This window comes from Hemitrygon akajei, chromosome 17, assembly GCF_048418815.1.
Source record: "Hemitrygon akajei chromosome 17, sHemAka1.3, whole genome shotgun sequence".
Taxonomy (NCBI): domain Eukaryota; kingdom Metazoa; phylum Chordata; class Chondrichthyes; order Myliobatiformes; family Dasyatidae; genus Hemitrygon; species Hemitrygon akajei.
Genome location: NC_133140.1, coordinates 67,654,563 through 67,675,614, shown reverse-complemented (window position 1 = coordinate 67,675,614; position 21,052 = coordinate 67,654,563). Strand labels below are relative to the sequence as shown.

Here is a 21,052-nt window from a genome sequence, read left to right as displayed (position 1 = left end):
TTTTAAAACAGCATACATATTAGAATTTCCACACCAAGATAGCTCCCACCTGATCTTTGTAGACACATTTAACAGCCATCCATTTTTTTTCTGAACTAAACGGATATTCCTTCTTCCTTGTATAACTCTGCCCAGCCTGATCCAGGTCCATCTTTAATGTAAAATGCAAAATATTTTACTTTAAAATCAAGATTCTTCAGTGATTGTGAAGCAATTTTCTTTCAGATTTATATTGAGTGAAAATGTCACTCAAAACAAAAATAAGCAAAAAAAAACCACATTCATGAGTATGCTTGGAAACATTTAAGATGTGAAGTATAGTACATGGATTTTCCACATAAAAGTCAGTGTGCAAAATTAAAGAGCATATTAATGGAGGTAATACATTGGCCTAGGTTGAAAAATGTTTGAAAGACAAAACAGTGAAGGAATTTTTGGCAGTAACTAATAGGAAACCACAGGGATCAGTGACTGGGTCTCATATACCATTTGGTCAAGGAACATAAATACATCACAAGTTTGCTTATGACTTTAAATTGGGCCACTTCAAGAACTTGGAGGTGGAAGCCAAGAGTTGACTTATTAAGTTGAACTGATCTGTGTTCCTCTCAATACCTTTCAATCAGTTACTACTTGAAGAAATGTTCCACCCATTTTTTCTATCAAAGTGAATGATTTTACATATTTTCCACATTATGTTTCACATTATCTGTCTTGTCCTTGCCTCCCTTAATCACTCCATATCCCCCCCATGCATGCTCCTCACAGTCCATACTTTCACCAAGCTGTACATCATCAGTAAACTTGATTACAACTTGCTGATAAACATTGCAAACTACCTCCTTATCAGTGACGGACAGCCAATTGGTTACCCCAATTCCACCACTTTCTCACCTCACTCCGATGCGCAGAATCGAATAAAGCTGTGGAGGGATGCAAACTCAGCCAGCTAAATCACAGGAAGAAAACTCCCACTAATAAGGTCATCTTCAAAAGGTGGTAACTCAAGAAAGCTGCATCCATCACTAAGGAACTTCACCATCCAGGACATTCCCTCTTCTCATGACTACCATCAGGGAGGAGGTACAGGAAACTGAGGGTTCCCACTCCGTGCTTTTCGAACAGCTCTGCCATCAGGTTTCTGAATGGCCCATGAAGATTACCTCACTATTTTGCTTTTTAAAAATTATTTATTTCTTTATATATTTCTTAATGTAACTTATAGTAAATTTTTAATTGTATTGCATTGTAATATTGCCACAAACAATGGATTTCATGACGTATGTCAGTGTTAATAAGTCTGATTCCAATTCTGATTCAGAACTATTTAGCTATTGCAAATCTATTTTTCCAAGAGGGTTAAATCAACCAACTTCGTGGCCATTTGCCCGTGTTTGTGGTGTTCTGCTCTTCAGTGGAGTTCACATCAAGACAGTGATTGTAAACCACTTAAGTTTTGGCAAACAGCTGTGTCCTTCACCTATCAAGGTTCTGATCTTCCAAGATATGCTAATGATTCAGCTGCACTTTCTGACATGGAGTTGAAAGCTTGTCTCGGATAAAGCATTAAAATTAAAATTACTTCAGCTTTACCTTCATTGCAAGTGCAATTAAGGCTCCTTCTGTTGGTTGTCCTATCAAGGAATCTTCGGTAATTGCAGCATTGTTGCATAAACATCCAGCCTATGACAAACAAGTGTTCAGCACGGGTTAGCTATTAATGTTAAAACATGTTGAAATAATACACTTTATTTGACTGTAAATGTCGTAACACATGCACTCAGCACAGGGCAGCTCGAAGAGCTACTCCTTCACAGGTCCAGTGACCAGATGTCGTCTGGGTGAAGCTTACCCATTCTCCCTTTGCAAGGGTTTTCTCTAGGTGATCAGATTCCGCTCATATCCCAAAGAATTGCAGGCCGGCAGGTTAACTTGCCGCTATAAATTGCCCCATGCGTGCTGAGAAGTGATAGAATCTTGCAGGAGGGTGGGGGGGAGGGGGAGGAATTGATGTGAATGTAGGGAGAATAAAATGGGGCTGATGAAGGATTGATGTAAATGGCTGCTTTATTGTCAGCATGCACTTGCTGGGTCAATGGACCTTCTCTGTGCTCTACGTCTCTCAGATTACTGAGAAGGTGGACTTCTAAGCTGCCCTACTGAAACCCCTATATTACTGCTATTCTTTATCAAAAGCAATTCAGATCAGGTGACACTGAGAATCATTTGTGTCATTATGCTGTATGAAGGCCACAGATTCCTCAATATAATGGCTTCAGAACCAGTCCTTAATTAAATCATAAAACTTTTTTTCCTTCATTAGTTTTCAGAACGCAAACAATTTTGGTTGGGGAAGTGTTCACTTCCATCAGCACATAGATGAAAATGCTGCACTCACTCACTGAAAGCCCTACTCCTAATTTTGGGTCCCGATAGATTGTATTACACTCTGGGACAACACTGGACACTAGGTCTAACTTTCAGAGAGAACTTCACATGGAACATAAATACAGGAGATATGGCAGATGCTGTAAGTTCACACACATACACACACGCACACACACACACATGGAGGAACTCAGCAGATCAGGCGGTATCAACAGAGAGGAAGTTGGAGTCAACATTTCAGGCTGAGTCCCTTCATCACTATTGGTGAGTCCTGATGAAGGGTCTCAGCCAAAAACATAACTCTTTATTCCTCTCTATAGATGTGGCCTGAAAATCTGTGGGAATCTTTTTAGCACATTAATTCCATACTTGGCACCTCTGCCAACAATGGCAGCTTGGTATGGACAACGAAGATCAGTCTTGCACCTTAGTAATAGAAACAACCAAACAGAGCATTTTAAACAACTTACTTCAACCAGTTTTCCTACAGACACATTGGAAAATGCCTTTACGACTTCTCCAGTGGATAATAAATGCACATTCCCATTTCCATTATATCCGGTACCTGTTACCTATAGCAAATAAAAGAAAGAAATGCTTAAAAATTTCACAACACCCAAGGTAACATATCAATCACCCTTTACTCAGGAATACTTGACTTTAGAGCATCTAGCCAAAATTCTTTCAATAAAATGCTCTGAGACTCTTTAGGTAGTTTTATATTATATATTTTCATGAGAAGTACAATTCTTATTTAAAAATTTCATTTCAAGTCTCCTCAGAAATTGAAATCCGTAAATCTTGTTCCCAGGCATCTTTAATTTTGTCTAAAGGAACCTCTCTTATTCCCAACAACATACTATAAATATTGGATATTGAGCCATTATGAAAGGTTTCAAATTAGAAATTACATCTGATAAGTTCTTATCAGGACTCATAGGAATTGTTAACACTTCATCACTATGTGCTCACCACTCCCTCCTACAATTTAAAGTGGTTCACAGGGCCCACATGTCCAAAGACAAGCTATCTTGTTTTTATCCAGATTTATCTCCCTATTGTGATAGATGTAACAATGGAGAGGCTTCACTAATCCATATGTTTTGGACATGTCCGAGTCTTGAAAAATACTGGAAGGAAGTATTCCAAACTTTTTCTGTACTTTTTAAAGTAAATTTTAAACCTAACCCTTTGACTGCCTTGTTTGGTATTGTTGGAGAAAAGGCATAACTTTGAAGACATTTGATTTGCATATATTGGCTTTTATTTCTCTTATAGCTAGGAGGGCGTTGGTGCTTAAATGCTCCGCCTACTCACAATCAATGGTTACGTGATGTTATGTCATGCTTAAATTTAGAGATGATTCATTGTTCAATTTCTGATTCTAACCAAGACTTTCAAACAGTGTGGGGACCGTTTTTGAACTACTTTCAAAACCTTTGATTTGGTGTTAAAGTACAGATGTTGGCTAATAACATAAATCACTATGTGGTAAGCATTTTTTCCATCTTTCTTTATCAAACAGCTTCAATCTTTGTAGTGGGTTTAGATTCATTTTTATAATAAAATTATTACAATTCAAATTACAATTTAATTAATGTATGTGTTTGATCATGAATATAGGGTACTGTGATTGCAAGTGTGATTTAAATATAATGTATTCAGTACTATTCTATCTTTTTTTTGATTCATGATATATATCCTCATGTACTCTGTATTCTTCTATGTGAAAATTAATAAAAATATTGAAAAAGTACAATTCCAGTTATTTGTATTTCAAATTGTGCTATGATCATTATACAAATGTGTAAGAATAATAATGATGTCAAACAACTGCCTTGAAACACTTGTTATTTTAATGTTAATAATTTGAAGTAGGCTTTCTTTGGGGTAAAATAAATATATACCCTCAATGGCCACTTTATTAGTTACCTCTTCTACATAATAAGACGACTACTGAGTGAATGTTTGTGGTCTTCTGCTGTTGTAGCCCATCCACTTCTAGGTTCAACATGTTGTACTTTCAGAAATGCTGTTCTGCACGCCACTGTTGTAATGTGTAGTTATTTGAGTTACAGTTGTCTTCCAGTCAATTTGGACTTGTTTGTTTATTCTCCTCTGACCTCTCTCATTAACAAGGTATTTTCACCCACAGACTGTCACTCACCAGATGATTTCTATTTTTCACACTATTTTCTGTAAACTCTAGAGCAAGGATTCCCAACAACCCCTTACTTAAATGGTATTGGTCTATAGCATAAAGGATAGGAACCCCTGCTCTGGAGACTGTCGTGCTTGAAAATCCCAGGAGATCAGCAGTCTCTAAGATACTCAGATCTGCCTGTCTAACACCAACAATCATTCCACAGTCAATGTCACTCAGATCACATTTCTTCCCTCTGATGTTTGGATTGAACAAAAACTGAACCTCTTGACCATGTCTGCATGCTTTTATGCTTTGAATTACTACCACATAATTGGCTGATTGGATATTTGCATTAGTGAATAATAAAGTGGCCACCGAGTGTACTTTTGTCATTATTGAAACTGCTTATGTCAACATATGATGTAAACAAAATTAAAGTAATATTAGCCATCACCATGTCAATGTTTGCTAATCTTTTAACACAAGCATTATTGAAGCCAAATAGCATTTCTCATGGTTTTAAAATAGCACCTTTTTCTCACTTTTAGTTGACTATTCCTGCTAACTCTGAGCCCGTTGTTATGTTGTTGTGTACAAATACTAGTGGCATGGTAAAAGAGGTGACGTGATAGCATCCCAGTTAACCCAACACTTTATGGCATCTGTAAAATCAGCTTTCAATTCCCGCTGCTGTCTGCAAGGATTTTGTCTGTTCTCTCCATGACCAGGTGGGCTTCTTGGTTTTCTCCCACATTCCAGAGACATACTTGGCACTGGAAACGTGCTGACAATTTTAGGCTGCACCGCACAATCCTTGTTGATTTGATTTGACACGGTCACATTTCACTCTTCGTTTCAATGTGCATGCGACAAATCTAATCTTTAAAGATTAGATCTTTAATCTAATATTTAGTGAGGCACTTTGCACTTGGTGCTTATTTTTTGATACAACCAGCGGTAACTTTTGTCATCCCCATATATTATATATGCAGTTAAAATTAAAATATTAAACTTGCTGTTCGTAATAGCCTGCTATTGTGGAGATTGCTCCTCTGCATTCTTCTCTAAAGACACATGCCTAAGGGCCTATAATGTCATGTACTTAGACAAATTACCTACCATTCCAGTTGAACAAACAGCTAACATTTTGACTTAAATTAAGGGTACCATTTTAAATGTGATTTTCATAGAGTTGCAGAGTCACAGAGAACTACAGAGAGCTCAGAAACAGGCCCTTCTGCCCATACACTTCATGTCAGCCTGGTTGGACCACAGCCTCCATCCCCTCCCAACTATGCACCTGGCCAAATTTCTCTTAAGTGTCACAATTGAATCTACATCTATCACTTCTGCTGGCAGCTCGTTTTACAATTGTACCACACTCTAAGTGAAGTCGATCCCCCATCAGAACCCCCTTAAATATTTCACCTTTCATTGCAAACGTATGACCCCCCAGTGCTAATCTCACCCAACCTGAGGGGAAAGTCTGCAGGCATTCAGCTTATCCACACCCCTTATAAATTTTAATACCCTTATAGGATCTCCCCTCATTCTCCTGTGCTTCATTTTCATGCCTGCAATCCATCTGTTGTTTGTAGTACTTACAATGCTAAAGACCTCCAGAGGACCACTGCCTTGTTATTGGGTTTAAGACCATAAGATCACAAGACTTTGGAGCAAATTAGGTCATTCAGCCCATTGAATCTACTCCACTATTCTATCATGACTGATCCCAGATCCCACTCAACCCCATACACTGGCCTTCTCGTCATATCCTTTGATGCCCTGACCAGTCAGGAAACAATCAACTTCCACCTTAAATATACGCATGGACTTGGCCTCCACTACAGTCTGTGGCTGTTGCAAAGATTCCACAGATGTACTACTCTCTGGCTAAAAAAAAAATTACTCTTTACCTCTATTCTAAAGGGTCACCCCTCAATTTTGAGGCTGTGCCCTCTGTTTCTGGATACCCCCACCATAGGAAACATCCTCTCCACATCCACCCTATCTTGTCCTTTCAACATTCAGTTTCAATGAGATCCCACCACATTCTTCTAAATTCCAGTGAGGCCCAAAGCTGCCAGATGCTCCTCACATGTTCCCTTTCATTCCAGAATTATCCTCATGAACCTCTTCTAGACTCTCTCCAATGACAACACTTACTTTCTGCGATATGGGGCAAGTTTGGAGGATTGCATGCCCCAATGACCCAGACAGCTATGTTGGCTGGAGTCAGGGCTTTATGATCTGGCTCTTGGTAGGGTCACCCTTGCCAAACAGGTCAAAGGGTAGAGACCAGACTCAATCTGGTCTACTGGTCCTCCACGTTGTGGGGTTCAGCTCGGGGTCAACAACCCTGACTGGTCAAAACAAAACTGTTATGGAAACAGCAAAGAAGAATCCTCCTACATATGACTGCAATGGTATTCCTGAGTTTCAACTGGGGTCTTGCATGAATGACAGTAGTAAAAACTGAGAGGAAGCTACTGACATGATGAGGGAAGTCCTGAACACCGGCAAAGTTGGAGGACCTTCTTTGCTGCTCTAAACACCAGTGGCGTAAATGGAAAAAAAAGCATGCTAAAGAATAATGACAGTACTTGTAATCAACATCCAAAATTCTGAGTATTAACACAAGGCATGTGGCTTAATCTCTACTTGGAGATCTATGTAATTTAGTGAGAATTCTCATGTCCAGCAGTTTGAAGAAAACCACCCACTACAGATTGAAGAGTAGGAATGCAATTGCTTTTATTTTATTGAGATACAGCATGAAGAAGGCCCTTCCGACCCTTTGAGCCGGAACTCATGATTTAATGTTAGCCTAATCATGGGACAATTTACAGTGACCAATTAACCTACTAACTCGTTGCCTTTGGACTGTGGGAGAAAACTGGACCACCCAGGGGAAATCCATGTGCTCATGGGGATAACGTACACACGTCCTTACAGGCAGTGGTGGGAATTGAACACAGGTTGCCTGAACTGCAAAGCGTTGTGCTAATCACTACACTATCATGCCACCTTATTATTTGGAGCCCTTGAATATTGTGTGGAGGTTTGGCCTCATTGCCTGAAGAATATTATATTTGCAATAGAGGGAGCAAAATGATAGTTCAGCAGATCGGTTGCTAAGTTGGGATGATTGTCTAAGATTAGATTGCTTATGCCCAGTCTTCTTACTTATTCAGAAGAATGAGACATGATTTCATTGAAACATGATGCTAAAATACATCCTAGGCTGCGCAGGGACTCATCATTAGTGAGGTATCCTGGGTGTCAATGGGTGGTTTTGGGTCTTTCAACATCAGACACCCTTGCCCAGGTGACCCAGCCAGAGTTGATCAGGTCCTGGTTTGTGTCCAGGCAGCACTGGGTCACAGGTCATGCCTCTTGATCCATAGCCATCTTCAGGCTCGCTCAGCAACCTCTGTGGCTACTCTGATGGCTCTTTTCTTTGCAGCCCTCCCCCAATGCCAAGGAGGGAGTAGGTTCTGCAGAGAGAGCAAGCAGAAAAACCCCTACATCCCTCCTCTATGGGCTCACATTATAACATTCTTCTGGGAAACAACATTAACTCTGTTTCTCCTTCCACAGACGCTCTCGAGTGCCTCATCTTTTTTTTTCTTTTTAAATGCAACATTCTTACGGTGCTTAACAAGGTAAATGTGGGAATGACTTCTCCTGGCTGGAATTTTTAGAACCAAGGGTCACATTCTAAAAGTAATTAGTTAGCCAGTCTGGTCAATGATGAGAAGAAATTACTTCCCCCAGTGGATGGTGAACCTTTGAGATTCACTACATAAAAGTTCTGTGGAGGCTCAAATCACCAAGTATATTCAGGAGAGGTTGATTGACTTTTAGACAGTGTAGAAATCAAGAGATATTGATTAGTGAAGGCGAGGTGGCAACAGGGCAAAAGGTCACCTGAGATCTTATTGAATGCCAGAGCTGGAATAAAAGATTATATGACCTATGGTTTTTATTCCTCACAGAAAACATTACTTTAACTGGAAAAATGGATGTCTGTGGTAACGAATCTGTGGACAGTTGTGTACACAATGAATAGTTAAAGCCATTTCATGCCATTCAGAGCAAAATTTAGAAGTTCTGTTGGCTGCCTCAAACTAAGCAAACATACAGTATGTATCAGGTACAAGGTCAGTAAGAATTGGAGCATTTTCCACAACCTGTTTTCTTCTATTGATAAAGGTTATAACTTTCTTCATGGTTTAATGTCAAGGTACTTTAATACCAACCTCTGCTTGTATGCCATCTGACGTAATTAACCGTGTTGCAGTCATCTGATTAGCTGTAAGGGTGCCAGTCTTATCAGAGCAAATGACATTACAACAACCTATAATTTAAAAGCATGATTAATAATTACCTGTATTAGAATCAGTACTCAATTATCTCAATACTCAAGGATTAATTCAGAAATTAAGTTATTAAGACAGGGTATTTCTGGTGTCTTGGCAATTCAGAGTTCTTTCACAGATGGAGAAGTTTGTACATGGTAAAGTGAATGCAAATGTACAGAATTATACATATCTTGATAAACATACTATATATTTTAACAAATTGACTGCTGCATTCAGTAAGGTCTCTGCATGTCTTTTTATTTTAGATGCAAATAACAAAATTCAAATGTTTCAACTGCTAAGATAAATCACAATATTAAATTTAATCAGTTAAAAGTTAACAAGATAAGTTGTTGACTTACCCAGCGTCTCTACCACGGGAAGTTTCTTTATTATGACTCTTTTTTTGGACATTCTAATCACACCTAGTGCTAATGTTACTGTGACAACAATTGGTAGGCCTTCTGGAATAGCTGCAACTGCCAGGCTACCAAAGAAACAAGAAACCATGTCAAGGCTGATACTATTCCAACTCAGAATGTCTGCAACGTCTGTGACAACAGGACTTGGGGATAGAGGAAGTAGGTGGGGGTGGGGGACACTGGATCGCAATCAGAGATGGTAGCCACAGAAAATGTTGGACAATTTTAAGAGATTTATGATTGGCTTAATAACATGGCTAAGTTTCAGACAAATGGTACGTGGTTCTCTTTCTGACCCGAGGAAAGTGAACAGTAGCCAGCAGGGATCAGTATTAGGACCACTGATATTTTTTTAAAAATTCATTTTTAACAACCTGCGATTGCATGCCACAAAATTGAGGATGACATACAGTAGTACTTGGCATCGTAAAGTGGAAAAAGAATAATTTTTAAATAAATTATTTAATGAAATAGAATTTCATTAAATATTTAATGAAATACACATCTGTAGCAATCCTAACCTAATCGCGGGATAATTTACAATGACCAATTAACCTACCTGGTACCTTTTTAGATTGTGGGAGGAAACCAGAGTACTGGGGGAAAACCCATGCATTCTACAGGGAGTACAAAGACTTCTTACTGAATAGCACTGGAATTAAACTCTGGAATGTCCTGAGCTGTAATAGTGTTGCGCTAACTACTACGCTATCGTGGCGTCCAATTGCAATTGGGTGGTAGCATGGGTAGATTAAGTTTAATGTGGAGAATTGCAAGGTGGTGCATATTGGTAGGGATATAGAACATTACAGCACAGCACAGGCCCTTCAGTTCACAACATTGTGCAGAACTTTAACTTACTCTAAGATCAATCTAACCCTTTTCACCTATCTAGCCCTCCATTTTCATTTCATCCAAGTACCTTCCTAAGAGTTTCTTAAGTGTCCCTAATGTATCCGTCTCTGCCACCACCTTTGATAGTGTGTTACATGCACTCACTGTGGAACGCACTGTTAGGGGCTTGTAGCAGAGATACAAAGCCTCCATGTTGAATTCTGTAAAGAACTGCTGCCTCTGGCATGCTCCCTACACTTTTCTCCAATCACCTTATAATTATGCTCTCTCACATTAATCATTACAAACTGTGAAAATTCCACTGGCTATCCACTTCATCTATGCCTCATATCGTTTTGCACACCTCTACCAAAACACCCTCCTGGAACTAGACCCTGAAGCACTCCAGATCCTGTGCAACAATATGGGTCTCTGATTGAAGTCAAAAAATGCTACACAGCCTCTATTGCACCCCACCCTCCCCCTTTGGCCAGGTTTTCACTTCATCTTGCCTCCTAAACCTTCAGCCCTCCCATAAACTGGGCCTTTCTTCACATCACCCTACTGCCACCACGACCCAAGATCTACCACAGTTCATTGGGGAGTGAATGGATAAAAGTTCTTTTTGCCCACAGATATACAAAACTGAAAATAATACACACAAAGCAGCCATTTTGCATAGAGTAATGCAAGCAGTCCAGGCTTAAGATATACTTTGGTCCTCTGTAGATCACCAATTTAATGAGCCTTTCCTGGTGCAGGCCAAATTTTGGATCATACAATGCAGAATAACAGCCATAGGTTTTATGGTCCATTATGCTAATAAGCAACATGTTTATGTTCTTACCTAACTCCTATAGTGAACATACTAAGGAGATGCTTTCCTTGTAACCAACCAATCAGCATCATTAAACCTGAAGGAGACAATTTGATAGCCATATTTAAAAGTGTGATTACTTAAGACTTTCTATTTTACAGTGATTGCTCCACCTATTACTGTAAAATCAATGAAAGAGAAGTTACAGCAATGGAATGCAAGCAACACCATGATCATTTATCTCACTGAATTCAATGGAAGTGGAGTACATGCTGATACCATGTTTTAGCACAGTTAGCATTAATAGCTGTGGATAACTTCTTGGCAATGAAGTTTCAAAAGTGCTTAATTTTATCTTGATTGCCTCTATATCCTTGTCCGACTGTATGCTCTAATTTTTGTAAAGAGACCTCCAAAAGATGTAAAGATACAACTCTCGATCCCTACGGTGCACTCGTAACATCATTAAAGACCCATTCCATCCCGAGCACTATCTGCTCAATCTCCTGCACTCTGGTAGGAGACACAGCAACATATTAGCCAAGACAGTAAGACTGAAAAACAGCTTCTTCTCAAGGGCTGTTGTGCAGCTGAATAATGCTACACCCTGGCTTGCCAATGGCCTTTGAGTGTCATGGAGTGGTATTAATTAAATATTTATATATTTAAAATGACGCCTTATTGTTTGCATTGTAAATAACTGTTTTGGCATGGACTAGAGTAACACCATAGTCTTCTTGCCTTGAGCAATGAAATAAAGTTCCATTCTATATTAAAATTATGTATTACCAACCTTATTGCAGACATTACAATGATAAGCACAAGTTAATTACTGTAGCACAATATACCTTGCAAATCCACCCAAAAACAGTGATTGAAAGATATTCATAACTTGTTGAAATATGCATTGTAATATCTTAAGGTCTCTTAGGACAATGAAAGTCACTACAGGTTGGCTAAAGACAATCATTTTAAATTTTGTATGAACTTATTTACCCAATGAACAGCCACACCCCAAAGTGCTAATGGTTGCCTGAAGCACAGCAACATACAAGGAAGAAATTAAAGCATGAAATGGGAGATTGTCTTGTGCAGCAGATTAAAATGTTGGCATGTAGTCAATGCAATAAGATGGAACAAAAAGAGAAATTCTGTTGTTTAGGTACATTGGTAGAGAGTGGGCTGTGAAATTCCAAATCTTCTAAGGTGTGTGCACTAACCTCGGGCTTGAGGGAGAGCAATGCCGGAATTTAAGTATGTTGACTTGTGGCTAAGCACATCAACAGTGTCATGGGGGAAAGCACGTTCACATGCAACCATTGTCTCGATTATAACATATTTTGTAACATATCAGTTTCAAGATGATTATAGGGAGAGGGGTCTGCAACCCGAGGAGTTTTAATTTGAGAGCTGAAATGTTAGAATAAATTATACAGGGAGTAGCATAAGAACAGATATACAGAGGGATCTTGGAGGTACATGTCCATAGCTCCCTGAAAGTGAAAATAAAATAAATAAGATGATAGAAAAGGCATTCAGCATGCTTGCCTTCATCAATTAGAGCACTGAGTGTACAAATCAAGTCATATTAAACTTTGGTTGGGCCACATTTGGTGTATAATTCTGAAGAGGAATGTGAACGATTTTGTGAGGCTACAGAAGAGGTTCACCAGGATGTTGCCTGGATTAGAGAGCATGAGCATCAAGGGAATGTTGGACAGATTCAGATTGCTTTCTTTGGAGTATCAGAGGCCAAGGGGTGATTTGATCAAAGTTTATATCCATGAGAAAGTATACAGTCAGACTCTTTTTCCTCAGAGTGTAACGTTAAATGCTAAAGGGTACAGCATTAGGAAAGAGAGGAAAATATAAAGGAGGTGTGTGGGCCAAACATTGGTTTAAAAAGAAAGACTGGTAGGTGCTTGGAACATATTGGTGGCGGGGGGGGGGGGGGGGTGGTGGGGGAGATGAAAGCAGATCCACTAGTGACATTTATGAGGCATTTCGACAGGCATATGAACTTGAAGGGAAATGGAGGGGTACAAATTATGTGCAAACAGGTGACACAAGTTTAATTTGGCATCATGGTTGGCACAGTGTTGGATGAAGAGCCTATTCCTATGCTCCACTGTTCTATTTATATTGTAAAAGTGTGATTTAAGTGGGCTTAGAACTTTCACTTGATTGATCTGGGCCTGTAATCACTGGAGTTTAGAAGAATGAGGGGGATCTTATTGAAACCCCAGACAGAAAGGCTGTGACAGACTGAACAAGGAGAGGATGATTCCTGTAGTGAGGGAATCTACCACCAGTGGGCACACCCTCAGAATAGAAGGATGTCCCTTTCGAATAGAGATGAGGAAGAATTTCTTTAGCCGGGGTTGGTGAATTAGTGTAATTCATCGCCTCAGGTGGCTGTGGAGGCCAAGTCATTGGATATATTTAAGGCAAGAGGTTGATAGTTCTAATTAGTAAGAGCATCAAAGATTACAAGAAGGCAAGAGAAAAGATTTGAGAGGGGTAATAAATCGGCCATGACGGAATGGTGGAGCAGACTCCATGGGCTAAAAGGGCCCATTCTGCCCTTACATCTTATGGTCTTACAGTCTAAGTCAACGTCAACGTCTGCTCAGATGTGAAATCAACATTCGTGGTTGAACTCTTCTCTTTACTTGCCCTGAGTTAAGGTTGAGATATTAAGATACTAGAAATCTGTATGACTGAATAATGCTATTAGTGTTTCACTCTGAGAAGCTGCTACTCCTTTTAGAAAGATCTCAGAAATGTTATCTATGAGACAGAAGTAAAATTAAGGCTTTAAATTTACTTCATTCAACTTACCGATTATTGTAAATGAAAACAGTGATAATTGCTTGCCTAGCTTATTCATGCTTCTTTGTAAAGGGGTTTTTGGAGCCTGGACAAGAGGAGGAAAAAAAAAATAATTCACAGATTAAAAGTATATACACTTCCACTGTTTGTTATTACAAATTCTTCACATGACTTTATTCCCTGACAGTATAATGGCAGGTCCCTGGAGACTGCTGTAGAAAAGTGTGACTTGCAGGTACAAGTTGTCTCTCTGGAAGTGGCGACATTGTTAGAGGGGGTGCTGGAGGTGGTGTTTGGCATGTGTGCCTTCAGTAGCCAGGGTTTTGGGCAGAAGTGTTGGGACATCATATCACAACCATACAAGCTGTTGGTGAAATCACACTCGGGATGCTCAATAACAATCAGCATCATCTCTGAGAAAGGCCACACAGACTGTCAAAGCCACTCTGAGTGCAGGGGACTGTCTGCATTGTGGAAGTTCCATGACTGCCCACTGCCACATTTTGTCCCCAGCTGAATATTGTGCCCAGGGTCACACTAGAATAAGGAGCACTATCCAGAGGCAGAGGGCAGCAAGCTTTGGGCAATGTGCTCCAGGGTGAGGGGTAAACAGACAGACAGACATACTTTATTGATCCCAAGGGACATTGGGTTTTGTTACAGTTGTACCAACCAAGAATAGATTAGAAATATAGCACTATAAAACCATAAATAATTAAATAATAAGTACTTTATGCCAAGTGGAAGTAAGTCCAGGACCAGCCTATTGGCTCAGGGTGTCTGACACTCTGAGGGAGGAGTTGTAAAGTTTGATGGCCACAGGCAGGAATGACTTCCTATGACGCACAGTGTTGCATCTCGGTGGAATGAGTCTCTGGCTGAATGTACTCCTGTGATTAACCAGTACATTATGGAGTGGATGGGAGTTGTTGTCCAAGATGGCATACAACTTGGACAGCATTCTCTTTTCAGACACCACCGTCACAGAGTCCAGTTCCACCCCCACAACATCACTGGCCTTACGAATGAGTTTGTTGATTCTGTTGGTGTCTGCTACCCTCAGCCTGCTGCCCCAGCAAACAGCAAACATGATAGCACTGGCCATTAGGATCAACATACACTGGACAAATATAAACAAAAATAAATAAAAAGCAGAGGTGTTGAATAATAAGCTAGTAAACACATACCTCCTCAGTTTGCATCATTTTAAAAACTTCTCCAAACTCAGAGTTTTCACCAGTTGCAATCACAATTCCCTGGATACAACGCAAGTAAAAATAAATCTATATAGAGCCACACAGTATTGATTTACCACAGAATTCATTGATATAGATCAACCATAACATTGATTCTAACATAATTTTTTTCTTCTTTGCTTTCAAATCTGGTACCTGAAAAAGATGCTTAAAAGTATGTGTATATATGTATATCTTATAAATACACACCTTCACTGGTTAGGAACATAGTAAAGATCTCCCATGGTAAACTTGGCATAAAGTAATGAGTAATATGCCAATCATGCATGTCTCACTCATTCTCTCCCTTTGTCTGCCTCCATCTACCATCCACCTGCTGCAGTCTTCCAACCCATGTCCTACCTGGCACACCCTGCTTGTAATCTTTAACTCCTCTGTTATCCACTCGCCACCTCGGACTCCAATCTCACCACTCACTTTCTCCTTTTTGTACTGGCCAGCTCCCAATTCCACTCCCAGTTCAGATGCAGAATTGACTCAAAACATCAACAATTTTGTTCCCTCTCCCCCCACAGATGCTGATCGACCTGGGAAATATCCTCAAGCTGATTATTTGCTATCCCAGATTCCAACATCTGCATTCTCTTGACTTAAAACAAATCAATAAACCATTACGAAGATGAAAGCAGCTGTAAAGATATGGATAAAAGAAAGCCAAAGAGATAAAAACAGATGATTGAAATTTATGTTCTGATTGAAAAATACAGTTTATGTAACTAAAGTCTCTAAGTTATTCATTTATCTATCTACAGAACTTTCAATGATAAATATGATCAGAAAATGTTCTAAATACTCAGCAAATCAGGCAGCATCCATGGAAATAGAAGCAAAGTTAATGCTTCAGATGGCAGACCCTTCATCAGAACTAGAATTGGAGATACATAGAAAGTGGCTGGTGATGATGGTAGTGCCAAATTCAGAGTAAAAAGCAACGTCAGTAATAAAGGCAGAATAATTAAATGACAAAATTGGAAAATTGTGAGTGGTGGCCTGTAGGAAGCAAGAATACACAATGATTACCTGAAATAAGTAAATTAATGTGCTGGAAATATGGAATAAAATACATGGATCCTAAAATATCATGAATGTCATTGAAACCAATACAAAAGAACAAACTTAATCCATCTGTATGTTTGGCATTTGGTTCATGCACTTTATACCAGGCTTATCATGGGAGATCTTTATTAGGAGGAGCAAAATACTAAATTCTATCATCCAATATTCTTGTGGTTCAAAGGCTTCTTGGAATTTAACACAAACAATGTTATGACTTACTCTTATGGCCCATTCTTACATGCAGCCTAAGGTACATTAAATGCATATTCTGCATTAACAGCTTGGCATATGCGCATTTCTAGAAGTTAGTCAGAATGCAACAAAGAGTTTGAGTATAAGTGAGTGTGCTTCAAAATAAAAATAGGAATTAACAGGAACAGATGAAAGAAGAGTTTATTAGCCTAATATTGCATGATTTAAGGTAATGTTGCTTGTATAGATCCATTTACCAGCACTATAAAAGAGCAATTTAATAAAGAAGGTACCTTTCCTTTCCCATATTGTACTAGGGTTCCCATGAATGCAATATTTTGAAGAGAAGTTGAATCACCAGGTTCGGGCAAGGCTGTGATACTTTTATTATTAGCTTCCGACTCGCCTGTGTAACTTGACTCATCAATCAGTAAATCAATAGCCTAATTTAAAAACAATAAACCAATTAGTTGTAACATACAGTTGGAAACAAAATACATTACTTATAAAAACTGACAGGTGATTGCTATTAGTCAATAGCAAAATTCTAGAACATTGAGTGGATATTGAAACCATAATGAATGAGCAAATGTAAAACTGAATTGCATCTTATACCTGAGCAAATTTGCTGTAAACCCATTTAAGATAAACAAAACAAGTGATGCACTTTTTACATATCTGATCATCTCAAGTGAATTTATGTCATGAATCAAGTACCGGTATATGTAAAGTCTCTTTTTAATATATTTACTTCCACGCGTCAAGATTTTGCTGTCCATAGCAATCAGCCGATGGCTGTTAAACTAAGCAATTAAACTAATTTGCAAGGGGGATAGGACCTGGAACGATAGAGCAGTGAAAGAAGTGCATGGAGTAAAGACAGGTCTAACATATAGAGAGGCTTTGAGGAAAGAGCAGCAGAATAAAAGGTATAAAGGTAGTAAGGTAGAAGGGCTAAAGTGTGTGTACTTCAATGCAAGAAGCATCAGGAACAAAGGTGATGAACTGAGAGCTTGGATACATACATGGAATTATGATGTAGTGGCCATTACGGAGACTTGGCTGGCACCAGGGCAGGAATGGATTCTCAATATTCCTTGATTTCAGTGCTTTAAAAGGGATAGAGAGGGGGCGTGGCATTACTGGTCAGGGGTACTATTACAGCTGCAGAAAGGGTGGGTAATGTAACAGGATCCTCTTTTGAGTCAGTATGGGTGGAAGTCAGGAACAGGAAGGGAGCAGTTACTCGACTGGGGGTATTCTATAGGCCCCCTGGTAGCAGCAGAGATACCGAGGAGCAGATTGGGAGGCAGATTTTGCAAAGGTGCAAAAATAACAGGGTTGTTATCATGGGTGACTTTAACTTCCCTAATATTGATTGGCACTTGATTAGTTCCAAGGGTTTAGATGGGGCAGAGTTTGTTAGGTGTGTTCAGGATGGATACCTGTCACATTATGTTGACAGGCCGACTAGGGGGAATGCCATACTAGATATAGTATTAGGTAACAAATCGGGTCAGGTCACAGATCTGTCAGTGGGTGGGCATCTGGGGCACAGTGATCACCGCTCCCTTACCTTTAGCATTATCATGGAAAAAGATAGAATCAGAGAGGACAGGAAAATTTTTAATTGGGGAAGGGCAAATTATGAGGCTATAAGGCTAGAACTTGCAGGTGTGAACTGGGATGATGTTTTTTCAGGGAAATGTACTATGGACATGTGGTCGATGTTTAAGGATATCTTGCAGGATGTTAAGGATAAATTTGTCCCGGTGAGGAAGATAAAGAATGGTAGGGTGAAGGAACCATGGGTGACAAGTGAAGTGGAAAATCTAGTTAGGTGCAAGAAGGCAGCATACATGAGGTTTAGGAAGCAAAGATCAGATGGGTCTATTGAGGAATATAGGATAGCAAGAAAGGAGCTTAAGAAGGGGCTGAGAAGAGCAAGAAGGGGGCATGAGAAGGCCTTGGCGAGTAGGGTAAAGGAAAACCCCAAGGCATTCTTCAATTATGTGAAGAACAAAAGGATGACAGGAGTGAAGGTAGGACCGATTAGAGATAAAAGTGGGAAGATGTGCCTGGAGGCTGTGGAAGTGAGCGAGGTCCTCAATGAATACACTTCGGTATTCACCACTGAGAGGGAACTTGATGACGGTGAGGACAATATGAGTGAGGTTGATGTTCTGGAGCATGTTGATATTAAAGGAGAGGAGTTGTTGGAGTTGTTAAAATACATTAGGACGGATAAGTCCCTGGGGCTGACGGAATATTCCCCCGGCTGCTCCATGAGGCAAGGGAAGAGATTGCTGAAACTCTGGCTAGGATCTTTATGTCCTCGTTGTCCACGGGAATGGTACCGGAGGATTGGAGGGAGGTGAATGTTGTCCCCTTGTTCAAAAAAGGTAGTAGGTATAGTCCAGGTAATTACAGACCAGTGAGCCTTACATCTGTGGTGGGAAAGCTGTTGGAAAAGATTCTTAGAGATAGGATCTATGGGCATTTAGAGAATCATGGTCTGATCAGGGACAGTCAGCATGGCTTTGTGAAGGGCAGATCATATCTAACAAGCCTGATAGAGTTCTTTGAGGAGGTGACCAGGCATATAGATGAGGGTTGTGCAGTGGATGTGATCTACATGGATTTTAGTAAGGCATTTGACAAGGTTCCACAAGGCAGGCTTATTCAGAAAGTCAGAAGGCATGGGATCCTGGGAAGGTTGGCCAGGTGGATTCAGAATTGTCTTGCCTGCAGAAGGCAGAGTGTTATGGTGGAGGGAGTACATTTAGATTGGAGGGTTGTGACTAGTGGGGTCCCACAAGGATCTGTTCTGGGACCTCTACTTTTTGTGATTTTTATTAACGACCTGGATGTGGGGGTAGAAGGGTGGGTTGGCAAGTTTGCAGACGACACAAAGGTTGGTGGTGTTGTAGATAGTGTAGAGGATTGTTGAAGATTGCAGAGAGACATTAATAGGATGCAGAAGTGGGCTGAGAAGTGGCAGATGGAGTTCAACCCAGAGAAGTGTGAGGTGGTACACTTTGGAAGGACAAACTCCAAGGCAGAGTACAAAGTAAATGGCAGGATACTTGGTAGTGTGGAAGAGCAGAGAGATCTGGGGGTACATGTCCACAGATCCCTGAAAGTTGCCTCACAGGTAGATAGGGTATTAAAGAAAGCTTATGGGGTGTTAGCTTTCATGAGTCAAGGGATAGAGTTTAAGAGATGCGATGTAATGATGCAGCTCTATAAAACTCTAGTTAGGCCACACTTGGAGTACTGTGTCCAGTTCTGGTCGCCTCACGAAAGGAAGGATGTGGAAGCATTGGAAAGGGTACAGAGGAGATTTACCAGGATGCTGCCTGGTTTAGAGAGTATGGATTATGATCAGAGATTAAGGGAGCTAGGGCTTTACTCTTTGGAGAGAAGGAGGATGAGAGGAGACATGATAGAGGTGTACAAGATACTAAGAGGAATAAACAGAATGGACAGCCAGTGCCTTTTCCCCAGGGCACCACTGCTCAATACAGTGGTAAGGGGGTGGGAAGTTCAAGGGGAATATTAGAGGAAGGTTTTTCACTCAGAGAGTGGTTGGTGCGTGGAATACACTGCCTGAGTCAGTGGTGGAGGCAGATACACTAGTGAAATTTAAGAGACTACTAGACAGGTATATGGAGGAATTTAAGATGGGGCAGGCAGGGTTTAATATGGTTTAATATGGGAGGAAGGGTTTGAGGGTCGGCACAACATTGTGGGCTGAAGGGCCTGTAATGTGCTGTTCTATTCTATGTTCTATGTCGGGACCTTTCCTCCTGTGAGTTCCAAGGTAGACCTTAAAGGTTGGGGAAAATTCTCATTAAAAAAAATTCTTTAAACACTTGAAATTTTTGGCTGGGGCAGGGAAGAAACTTGGAAATGCTCCTGGTGAAACTGATCTTAAAACTTCCTGTTCTAATATAGCTTCTTACTATATACTGTAAACACTGTCTAACAGGCCCATTAAGCTTAATGGTCCACCAAGAGAAAACAATATTTTACACTTTATCTTAAGTAAAAGCTGTAAAAAAAAGAAAGCAAATAAAAAGAATGGTATGTGTTGTGACAAGCTCAGTGGATGGATATGATTAGTTGATGCCAATTCTGAATGCATCATGGAAAACTAAAAGTAAATTATGCTCACAGTTGCACCTATGACACACAAAGACAAAGACGTGTTGAATGTTTATGGAACATTATATGATGCTTCAGGTGATCTATGCAGTTATCTGTGTTGACTCTTCCTCAATATCTGCTTCAACATTTATTCAAAAGCAAATATTGTAAAATCTTACATCTACTCCCAAATGACATCCTGAAGTACATGAACGAGCAGCATATGCTACATCAAAGATAATGAATGTGTAAAAACACAATTCTCTAGAAATAAAACTACTATTCTCACACCCTGTTGGAGAATGTCACTAGCCATCAGAATCAGAATCAGGTTTAGTAACACTGGCATATGTCCTGAAACTTAACTTTGCAGCAGCAGTATGATGCAATACATGATAAATATAGAAAAAAACTGAATTACAGTAAGTACATGTATATTAAATAGGCAAGTTAAAATGAGTTCGAATGTTTCAAAAGTACATTTAATGCCAGAGAAATGTATACAATATAAATCCTGAAATTCTTTTTCTTCACAAACAGACACAAAAATAGAGGGGTGCCTGAAAGAATGAATGACAGCTCCCCCCTCCCATGCA

The 21,052-nt window shown here is 39.8% G+C and overlaps 1 protein-coding gene across 2 annotated transcripts in view; it reads right to left on the bottom strand.

Annotated features, from left to right (window-relative positions):
* Positions 1-21,052, bottom strand: part of LOC140740804 (calcium-transporting ATPase type 2C member 2-like) — a 74,301-nt gene that overhangs the window by 23,284 nt on the left and 29,965 nt on the right. For both annotated transcript variants that reach the window (XM_073070325.1, XM_073070326.1), the window contains exons 8-16: positions 16,601-16,750; positions 14,991-15,059; positions 13,813-13,888; positions 11,002-11,068; positions 9,261-9,385; positions 8,797-8,894; positions 2,859-2,960; positions 1,594-1,683; positions 50-151 (exon numbers count right to left, since the gene is read on the bottom strand). In XM_073070325.1, coding sequence (XP_072926426.1) covers positions 50-151; positions 1,594-1,683; positions 2,859-2,960; positions 8,797-8,894; positions 9,261-9,385; positions 11,002-11,068; positions 13,813-13,888; positions 14,991-15,059; positions 16,601-16,750 — 879 coding nt within the window. The remainder of the gene's footprint in view (positions 1-49; positions 152-1,593; positions 1,684-2,858; positions 2,961-8,796; positions 8,895-9,260; positions 9,386-11,001; positions 11,069-13,812; positions 13,889-14,990; positions 15,060-16,600; positions 16,751-21,052) is intronic.